Genomic DNA, 10701 nt, shown 5'->3' with positions numbered 1-10701 from the left:
TTTCCGCCTCTGGCGAATGGCTTCGTGTTAGCGCGCCGCGGGCTCAGCTGCGACCCCGGCCCCGCCCCCGGGACCCCAGCCATGGACGGTGAGGCGGCCTCAGCGCCCTCCCGATGGCTGCTCCCCGGGGCCGCGGAGGGAGACCCCGCGCGCCCCCTTCCGCCCCTTTCTGCGCCTTTGGGTGCTGCGCAGGGAGCGGCTGGGAGGGTGGCACGGGGCGGGGCGGGCTGCTAGGGGGTCTGACTCAGTTTCCCTTCTCGGGGGAGGGGGGGCTTGACTCTGTATCCTTCCTGGGCGGAGGTGGGGACGACTCTTGACTCAGTTTCCAACACCCCCCCCACCCCGTTGTTGATGGGGTTAGTTTTGGTTTCCTTTCCTTATAGGGTAGAAAGTATCTGACTCAGTTTCCCTCTGAAGGGGGGTTAGTGCTCAGTGTCCCTTAGGAAAATAAAGCAGGCACTGACTCAGTTTCCCTCGTTAGAGAAAGGTTTCCATGCCTCTTAGTAGATAAGTGCTGCTGACCCTGCTGTTTCCTTTCTGGGCAGGTTGTGGGATCTTGACTCAGTTTCCCTAGAAGGGAGATTGGCTCCATCGGGCCTTCCCTGGTAAGGATGGACAGTGGGCTTTGCTGACAATGTCTTCTTCCCTTTCAGACCTGTTTCCCCTCATCTTCCCCTCAGGTAAGTGGACTCTCGTTCCTCAGTACTGAGTGACTGGGGTTTGGGGGGATCAGGGTTCATGGGGCAGCACCCGATGGCTGGCTATGTGACCCACAGAACCAGCCCAGGCTTCAGGCCCCTATGTGGAGATCATCGAGCAGCCAAAGCAGCGGGGCATGCGATTCCGCTACAAGTGCGAGGGTCGCTCAGCAGGCAGTATCCCAGGAGAGAGGAGTACAGATACCACCAAGACACACCCCACCATCAAGGTGGGCACCAGCCTAGGGGTGGGAGTGGAGGGCAGTGTGGTGGAAGGGAGCAGACTTGCCTCCTGGCCACCCTGCCCATTGTATAGGAGCCAGGTTTGGGATTGCTGGCCTCTAGAGTACTCTGTACTTTGGACAGATCAATGGCTACACAGGACCAGGAACAGTTCGCATCTCCCTGGTCACCAAGGACCCACCTCATCGGCCTCACCCCCATGAACTTGTTGGGAAGGACTGCCGGGATGGCTTCTATGAAGCTGAGCTCTGTCCAGACCGCTGCATCCACAGGTGAGCTCCCCACAGGCTGATAGTGGAAGATGAGGTCATGAGATAAAAGGCTGGGCAGCCTGAAGCTGTTAGTGTTAGTCCCTACTGTTTCTTTTTTTTTTTTTTTTTTTTTTTATCTTTTTGAAACAGGATAGACCAGGCTGGACTTACTTAGAGATCCGCCTGCCTCTGCCTCCCAAGTACTGGGACTAAAGGCATGTACCACCCTGCCCAGCTGTCCCTTAGTGTCTTTTGTGTGGGAAACAACCACTGATAACTGGAGCTTAAAAAAAAAAAAAAAGTGGAGTTTAAATATCAGTTGATAAAAAGGCAAGCAGTAAACAATTGTACAGAGAAGATACTGCTAGTGAACAATAATTTCCATGATGAAAAGGAAACATAATAAGTAATTGGTTGGAAAGATAAGGAGGGAACTGGTCTCATTACTTTTGAGACAGAGTCTCCTGTAGCCCAGGCTGGCCTTGAACTTGCTAGAATTCTGCTTCTACCTCCCAAGCGCTAGGATAACTGGCATGTTCCACCAACTTTGGGTTGGAAGGTCACAGAAGGCCTTTCTGGCAACATTTGGATGTTGAGAAAGCACAGGAGTCCAAAAGAGCATACCATGCAGGACAGGGGCAGTGGCCTTGAAGAATGCGCTGAGAGATGGGGAAGAAGCCCCTGTGGCCTGGAGGCTTGCCAGCTGAGTAAGGCTCAGGTTCTAGTGCTGGACAGTGTGAGGCACAGAGCAGCACAGACCTGGGGAGGAGGGAGGGAGGGAGGAGCAGATTGAGCAAGGAAAGAGGGTCCTAGGCTCTGCTGGGGACACAGGACTGATGCCCAAGACACCTCAGCTTCCAGAACCTGGGGATCCAATGTGTGAAGAAGCGAGACCTGGAGCAAGCCATCAGCCAGCGCATCCAGACCAACAATAACCCTTTCCAAGGTGAGGGCAGGGGTCAGGAGCACCAGCCTGCCTGTGTTGTGCACACCTCTTTCACCTTCCCCAGTCCTCCTGTCCTGCATCCCCCTGCGTGGTCAAGCCTCGCAGTGCATATGGAATCATGCACACCCTCATTCTACCATTGAGAGTGAGGCCTAGAGAGGGTTTATATATTGGGGTCACAGTAGAGTCAGTCATGGGTCTAGAGCCTTGTCTTCCTCCTCCCCTGGACTTCACATGTCCTCACGTAGCCTCCCTCAGTCCCCCTCCCCAATCCCCCTGGCTCTCCTGACTGTTTTTTCTAACAGTCCCCATAGAAGAGCAGCGTGGGGACTATGACCTGAATGCGGTGCGGCTCTGCTTCCAGGTGACAGTGTGTGACCCATCAGGCAGGCCCCTCCGCCTGCCACCTGTCCTCTCTCATCCTATCTTTGATAACCGTGAGTGGCCAGGGAACCACAATAAAGGGAGAGGGTGGGCCTGAGAAGAAAAAGGGGGCTGGGGTGGGTGTGGCCTGTGAGAGGGGCATTCGTCACTTCTGTACCCAGCTGTGCTGGCAGGAAACAGGGCAGAGAAGTCCTGGAGCTGCCCTCAAGGTGTAGTTTCCAGGCTGGCCAGGAGCGTGTTGGGAAGCGAATGTGTTCCATGTCATGTGATGGGTGCCGGCATGCCAGGAACTGTGCTCCTGACTCTAGGAAGTGCACTCCCAGGAACCAGATAATGCTAGACAGAGATAATCTCACAGCAGTTCACAGGAAGCTGTCCAATGAACTGGGCTGACACTGATTGATCGTAGTCTTTTTAATAACCAGCAGGATGAATGAAAATAAAAGTCTCTGCAACCCCTAGGACAGGAAGCCAGTATTAACTGTGAGGGAGAAAGGGCTCCTTGCCAAGGTAGGGATGAACCAGACCCTGAATGTGTGCCTGGTGGTGAGGGGCAAGTGTGGTGAGATTGGTTCCTGTGGACTGTGAGCTCCACGAGGGCAGAGGTGTTCACTTGATGCATTGCTGTGCGTTCCCTTGTTAGAACTGTGCTGCACACACCACACAGCAGGGAAGTAGTTGCTGAATTGGATGATGAGGGGCAAATGGAATGATCTGCAGAGGTGTGCTGGACAAGCTCTGGACCACCTTGACAGGGCTGGGCCAGGCATGGGTGTTGCATCTCCTGCCAGTCACCCTGGGGACCTCTGGTGGTTCAGGGCTTCCTTCCTTGTTGTCACACCCTCAGGCGCCCCCAACACCGCCGAGCTCAAGATCTGCCGAGTGAACCGAAACTCTGGGAGCTGCCTCGGTGGAGATGAGATCTTCCTGCTGTGTGACAAGGTGCAGAAAGGTACACAGCAGGGGCAGGGCTGGCCTCTGAACGGAGAGGACTCTGCACTGTGAGCAGAAGGGATGAGTGCCAGGTAGTCTAGTGTCTGGGACCTCAGTGGCCTCGACAAAGCTTCAGAAGCTGGAGGCAGCAGGTTGTGGGGGTCAGACACACTGACCTGTACATTCATTGTCTCCTGCAGAGGACATTGAAGTGTATTTCACGGGACCCGGCTGGGAGGCCCGAGGCTCCTTTTCTCAAGCTGATGTGCATCGGCAAGTGGCCATTGTGTTCCGGACCCCTCCCTACGCAGACCCCAGCCTGCAGGCTCCAGTTCGAGTCTCCATGCAGCTCCGGAGGCCTTCTGACCGGGAGCTCAGCGAGCCCATGGAGTTCCAGTACCTGCCAGACACAGGTACAAAGCTGGGGAGGGCAGCACCAGGGCTGGATGTCTGAAGCCAGCACTTGGGATTTATACATACCATAGTGATCGCCATGTAACATTTTGGTCAAGAACAGACCACATACATAGTGGTGTTCCCATAAGACTGTATTGCCTAGGGGGCTGGAGAGATGGCTTCCTGGTTAAGAGCACTTACTGTTCTTGAGAGGATCTGGGTTCAGTTCCCAACACCCACATTAGGTGGCTCACAAGTGTCTGGAACACTGGTTACAGATCTGAAGCCCCCTGGCTTCCACAGGCACCTACATACCAATGGTGCACATAAACTCACATACACACACACACACACACACACATAAATAAAAATAGTAAATCTTTTTTTAAAAAAAAAGATATACTGCTCACAGACATTTCAGGCATCTTGGCTTGTGTAAGTACACTTTAAGATGCTTATGTACGGGCTGGAGAGATGATTCAGGTTAAGAGCACTTATTCTCTAGAGAATCCATATTCAGTTCCCAGCACCCATGTTGAGTGGTTCACAACTGCCTGGAACTCTAGCTCTAGGGGAGCCAACATCCACTCTGGCCTCCAAGGGCACTCATACACACATGGCATACATTTACACATACTTTTTTTAATTGGATAAGCTGTGGTGGCTTACATCTTTAATCCCAGCACTCAAAAGGCAAAGACAGGTAGATCTCTGTGAGTTTGAGGCCCCCCTGGTCTGCAGAGCAAGTTCCAGACGTGTGAGAACTGCATAGTGAGACCCTGTCTTTAAATAAATAAATAAATAAGTAAATAGTGCAATTTTAAAAGATGTTTATACAGTAAGCTGAGTATAGTGGCATGTGTTTATAATGGACCTCTGGAGCTCAGAAGGAGCTTCATGATCAGTGAGAGATCCTGTCTCAAAAAATCAGGTGGCACATGATCTAGAAAGGCAGCTAGCAAAGACCCCAACCTCTACATGTATGCACACCTACGTGCACATGCACCTGAACATGTGCATGCACCCACAGGAACATGTACATATACCACACGTATATACAAATACAAAAATAATGAAATAAAATGAGATGTTCATACAGTGACAGGTTTGCCTGATTGCATGTCTTAGGCTGTGGTTGTTCTGCAATGTGACTAATCAGAGTTTGTTTCTTGCCTCACTTAATGCCACCCAGCATATCACGCTCTATCTACTACTTCTGCCCCTTGGTGAGCATTTCCATAAGTCACCCGATTTTAATCTCTCATCACCTGTTGAAGCTGGAAGCTTGCCCATGCTTACTAGCTGTAAGAGGCATCTGTGTCTGATCCTAGGTCCTGGCTCTCTGGATTTGTTGTTATCTGGTGTCTCTTGTCACTTCCCTACAGCCCAGCTACATTTTGGTCAAAGCTTTGTGTACAGACACGGCCTGTGCCATGAGCCGTACATGCAAAACTGAGTGAGACGTTCCCTGCCTTTTGCAAGCTCAGTCTTTAGGAAGACAGGTGCAGATCACATCCTTAAGTTGCAGAATGACATACCAAATGGAGGTGTATTCAGAGTGCTAAGGGCGTGCAGGCATGGGGAAATGGAGATGGGTAAATGGAGGATGTGGCATTTACCTTGGAGAAAGACCTGAAGTGATTCTCCAGGCCAGTGGCCCAGTCCTGGGAAGGAAGGGGTGTTGGGGTGTACACAGCCTGTTCAGGGGCATCTGTGGTGGCAACAGTCACCAGGCAGTGAGCAGGCCCAGACAAAGAAGGGTCTTGTTAGGTTCTCACTGCAACTGGGGTTTCACTCTGAAAGCAGCAGGGAAGCACTGAAGGCCTCTCAGCAGAGATGTGATGTGAGCAGATCTGGACACAGTCTACTGCTCTGAGTAGAGAATGAGAGATGGAGAGACTTGGGCTGGTGACACAACTCAGTTGGTCAGGGGCTTGTCTTGCATGCGTGAGGCCATGGGTTCAATCTCCAGCATCACTTAAATCAAGCATAGTAGTCCACACTTGTAATCACAGCACTGAGGAGGGTAGAGGCAGGAGAATTGAAAATTCAAAGTCATCCTTGGCTACATAATGTGTTTGACACCAGCCTGGGCTACATGAGAGCTTATTTCAAAAAAGAGAGAGAGGGAGGGAGGAAGGGAAGGAAGGAGGGAGGGAAAGAGGGAGGGAAAAAAGCCCAGAGATTTGCCAGGTGTGATAGTCCCAGCATGTGGGCAGCAGAGGCAGGTAGCTATCTGGGAGTTGAAGGCCAGCCGGGTCTACATAGTAGGTACCAGGCCAGCCGGATCTACATAGTTGGTTCCAGGCCAGCCAGGTCTACATAGTGGGTTCCAGGCCAGCCAGATCTACATAGTGGGTTCCAGGCCAGCCGGGGCTACATAATGGGACCCTGTCTCAAAACAATAACAGCAACAAGAAAAACAGGCTTAGAGGCTATTCTGGAAGATGGTACAATGTTCCAGGAAGAGAAGATGAGCAAGTAGGCTGGCAGAGGGCTGGCAGAGCAAGGCCATACCTCCTGTCCCTGCCCTGGGTTACTTCACCGTGCTGTGATATACATATACACCAAGCTGGCTCCCCTCAGGACCTGTGTCTTGCTATGGTTTCTTCTTGGCTCTCTGCTTCCAGTATCTCATGCCAGTCCGTTCCTGACCACTTCTTGTCAGTCTCCCCGACCTCACACCCAGTGCTGTTACCCTCACCTTGTTCATGGATGTAAGCATCCTGGAGCTCCTGGCACCCTTTCAGGTCACTGCTTTTGGAAGTAAACCTTGTGTGCTTTCTCATGACCACATCCCGAGTGGCTGAGAGGGAAGCTGGCATGTAGTAGGTGCTTGGCAAACTGAGCTGGGTTAGTGAACATGGAGGAGAGAAAGGAAGGTGTTAAGGAAGGCTCCCAGGTTTCTAGCTTTGGTCCAAAACCAAGAGACAATCAGGAGACACAGGAAAGAGAACCAGATTTTGGTGGAGAGTTGAAGTCAGCTTTGGAAATGAGGTGCTAGCGTCAAACTGAAGTCTAAAGTCAAGCCATCAGATGAGTCTGTGGAAGTCTTAGGCAGGCCTGTGGCATTCAGAGTGCTTCCTTCCCTCCAAGCCCAGGTGGATGCTGAGACAAGCAGCACAGATTCTCACCTGTGCTAGAGGTTCCTGTCCCACAGAGCAGGGCCCCTTTGCTTGGCATCACCTAGGGGTTGAGGTTCAGCTCACAGACCCTTCTTCTCAAAGCTACTGGCTTCTTAGTTGGGAGAATGGGTCTTGGGGAAAGTGTGACTCCTTACTCTCCTCTTGAGAGGCCCCTGGGAGCACTGGAGCCTAGCTAAGGAGAGCAAACTCTATTCTCCTCATTGCTTTCCCAGACGATCGCCACCGGATTGAGGAGAAACGCAAAAGGACATACGAGACCTTCCGGAGCATCATGAAGAAGAGCCCTTTCAATGGTGAGAACGGTGTGGGGAGAGCCTGACGGAGGGGCAGTGGGCAGGTGGCAGGTCTCTGGATTGGGGAAAAGACACCCTGGGATCTTAGAGCTGACCCAGCCTTTGCCCTGCAGGACCTACCGACCCCCAGCCTCCACCCCGGCGTATTGCTGTGCCTTCCCGAAGCTCATCTTCCATCCCCAAACCAGGTAAGTATTTCCTCTTGTCCCACTGGATGAGAGGGTCAGATCTGTTGAGATTGAAGTTGTGGTATCTTCTGAAAGGGAACCGAGTAGAGGCATCAGCTTCAGCTGGGGATTGAAGCCTGCTCTCTGAGGCCCATGCTTCTCCGATGGGGCCTGGGCCTCTGCCCTGATCACCTGGGGAGCAGTGCGGGTGTGGATTCTTCGGCCTGTTACAGGCTGATCAGAACTTGAGGCTTTTAAGTGTGGTACAGGAATCGACAGCTTCCTAGGGATGCTTACATACATGGAAGTCTGAGGCTACACTTGTTAAACCCTGAGCTAGGTCTGGGCCTCATGTTTCTAGCCTGTAATTCCAGCTACTTGGGAGGGTAAAGCAGGATGATTACAGGTTCAAGGCCAGCCTGAGCAAAATAGTGACACTCTGTCTTACAATAAAAGGTCAAAGTAGGGGCTGAGTGTAGTCATGCACACCTTTAACCCCAGCACTTGGGAGGCAGAGGCAGGTGGATCTCTGTGAGATTGAGGCCAGGCTGGTCTACATAGTGCCAGGCCAGCTCGGGCTTCTATCTCAAAAAGACCAAAAAAAAAAAAATTAAAAGTAGGGCTGTGATCTAGCTTAGCAGTACAGTGCTTGCCTGGCATAAGGCCCCAAGTTCAATCCCAGTACCAGGAAACAAACAAACAAACCTGAGTTGGTTGCCTTGAGATAAAGAAGTTGGAGATGGGTGGTTTCTACCCCTAGCTCTTGACTGAATTTGGAAAGAAGAAAAAGTTACCTCTGAAGTAATCAGTTGTAAGTGCCAGTGTATGGAAAAGCGGCACATGCCTACATGGCCTGTTTCTTGGGAGTTCCGTGGGCCTATCCTCTCAGTTGGTTTTACAGCTTTAAAATGAGAAGCACTTCAAAAGGTCAGGGGAGCTGGGCATGGGGGTGCATACCTTTAATCCCAGCACTCAGGAGGCAAAGGCAAGTAGATCTCTGTGAGATTGAGGCCAGCCTGGTCTACATAGCAAGTTCTAGGTCAACTGGGGCTACAAGGTGTCTTTTAAAACCAAAACAAAAGAAATAAAAAGTCAGGGGCCAAGTAGTGAGGGAGCGCTCCACTGAAGGCCTTGAAAATGGACCCTAGAGGCCAGGAGGAAAGCAGCTCCCTGGAGAGGAACAGATCCTAAGCAGTATCGAGAGTGGCTGAGTGACAGAGGTAGGGTATGTCTCTAAGTGCTTTTCCTGACCCTTGCCTCTTTGTCTTTCTCCTCCAGCCTCCCAGCCCTATACCTTTCCAACATCCCTCAGCACCATCAACTTTGATGAGTTTCCCCCCATGGTGTTACCTTCTGGGAAGATCTCAAACCAGGCCGTGACACCATCCTCTGCCCCAGTCCTGACCCAGACATTGGTCCCCCCCTCAGCCATGGCACCAGCTCTGGCCCATACCCCAGTTCCTGTGTCAGTTGTAGCCCCATGCGCTCCCCAAGCCATGGCCCCACCTATCCCAAAGACCACCCAGGCCGGGGAAGGCACACTGTCGGAAGCACTGCTGCACCTACAGTTCGATGCTGATGAAGACCTGGGGGCCTTGCTCGGCAACAGCGCAGACACAGGCGTGTTCACGGACCTGGCATCTGTCGACAACTCAGAATTTCAGCAGCTGCTGAATCAGGGTGTATCCATGTCCCACCCCACAGCTGAGCCCATGCTGATGGAGTACCCCGAGGCTATAACTCGCCTGATGACAGGTTCCCAGAGGCCCCCTGACCCAGCACCTACATCCCTGGGGACCTCGGGACTCCCCAATGGCCTCTCAGGGGATGAAGACTTCTCCTCCATTGCGGATATGGACTTCTCTGCTCTTCTGAGTCAAATCAGCTCCTAAGCAGCTGACATTGGCCCTGCCCAGAGCACCAGGTTGCAGGGGTTAAAGCCCTCCCAAAACACTTAAGGGTTCTGGGGAGTGTGCTCCAACTGACCCTGACTTCTCTGGGTGATGTTTTCTGGGGGTGGCACATTTTACTCTTTCATTCTCTCTCTCTCTCTCTCTCTCTCTCTCTCTCTCTCTCTCTCTCATCTCTGTCTCTCTCTCTCTGGAGGTGCTTAAGCAGAAGCATTAACTTCTCTGGAAATGGAGCTGGGAGGACTTGCACTGTGTTGATGGTCAGCTCCCTTCCCTCGGAAACCCTGGGGTCCTGTGTCACACGCTCCAGTTCTAGCACTCTAGAAGAGGCAGGCTGGAGCTGTGGCCTTAAGGCCACAAAGCCTTATTATCAAGTGTCTTCCTCAACATGGACTCTTGGACACCTTGATCCAAAACAACGCTCCCACCAGCAGCTCCTACGTGGTGCTGCCAGACACCAGCGCTTGAGGGGCCATTTTCCTGCCCTGCCAACTCTTCCAGTGCTGAGGGGAGCTGGTGGCACGGGACAGCACTGGCCTTCAGGATCCTGAGGGAGTTTGGTCTGAGACATCCCTGCTCCCCTGTTCTCAAGTGCCTTAATAGCAGGGCAAATTGGATAATCGGGGTGGGCAGCTGGAAGTTCTCCAGCAGAGTTTTTACTGAGGATTAAAGCAATTGGACTCTTGCTTTCTAACTGAACTAATAAATGTGTTACCATGCTGGCTAGCAAGAGATTTGCAGTCTTTGAGCAAACAGAGCACTCACTCTGGATGTTGGTAAAACTAATGTGCACTGCCACGGGGTGGGGGGGGGGGGTCTGGGGGTGCCCCTGGAACGCTATGGCTCACATGTGGTAGGTGTAAACTGGTGGTGAGGCAGAGTCCAGTAGGGCCCTTTAGCTGTGGGGTAGAGTCATTTGGAGAACCCGACCCACCCTGCTTAGGTCATTGGTCAGCCAGGTAAGAGGGAGGGGCTGGGGCCACAGTGGGAATGACCGGGAACTCGGGATAAAAAACTACACAAAGCCGGTTCTACACCCTTGGGGAATCAGGAGTCAGATCATCCTTGGCAACTCTTTTCCAGGCCAGCCTGGGCTAAAACTGTCTCAAGAACTTTGGGCCTGTCTCTTGAGTGACCAAAGGAGTTTGCCTCGCCTGGTGAAAAGGTGGTACCAATTAAAAATCTGCCTGCTTTTGATAGCATTCTGGGGTGATTCGTGGTATTTTTTTTTTTTTTTTTTTTTTTTTTTTTTGGGTTTGGGGTTTTTTTTACCTGCGTCCCCCCAACCCTTAAAAAAACCCAGGGTATCTTTCCGTGTTTTTCTTTGGGCCCAC

General features: G+C 52.1%; 1 protein-coding gene across 3 annotated transcripts; it reads left to right on the top strand.

Annotated features, from left to right (window-relative positions):
* The first annotated feature begins 6 nt into the window (after window positions 1-6).
* Rela (RELA proto-oncogene, NF-kB subunit) lies at window positions 7-10097 on the top strand. Of its 3 annotated transcripts, none has more exons than XM_008822199.3 (11): window positions 7-88; window positions 654-680; window positions 777-928; window positions 1065-1213; window positions 2047-2138; window positions 2444-2575; window positions 3370-3474; window positions 3656-3868; window positions 7210-7290; window positions 7404-7478; window positions 8736-10097. In XM_008822199.3, exons 1-11 carry the CDS (start codon window positions 82-84, stop codon window positions 9347-9349), a joined length of 1647 nt encoding a protein of 548 aa, XP_008820421.1. In that variant the 5' UTR covers window positions 7-81; the 3' UTR covers window positions 9350-10097. The 3 variants fall into 3 exon arrangements, with proteins under 3 accessions (XP_008820421.1, XP_029414056.1, XP_029414057.1); XM_029558196.1 differs by having other exon boundaries at window positions 16-88; window positions 546-680; XM_029558197.1 differs by lacking the exons at window positions 7-88; window positions 654-680; window positions 2047-2138 and having other exon boundaries at window positions 801-928.
* The last annotated feature ends 604 nt before the right edge of the window (window positions 10098-10701 follow it).

This window comes from Nannospalax galili, unplaced genomic scaffold (genome assembly GCF_000622305.1).
Source record: "Nannospalax galili isolate Female #2095 unplaced genomic scaffold, S.galili_v1.0 scaffold1328, whole genome shotgun sequence".
In the NCBI taxonomy this organism is placed as follows: domain Eukaryota; kingdom Metazoa; phylum Chordata; class Mammalia; order Rodentia; family Spalacidae; genus Nannospalax; species Nannospalax galili.
Note: the sequence above shows the minus strand (reverse complement) of the source record. Positions and strands in the feature narration are given on the sequence as shown.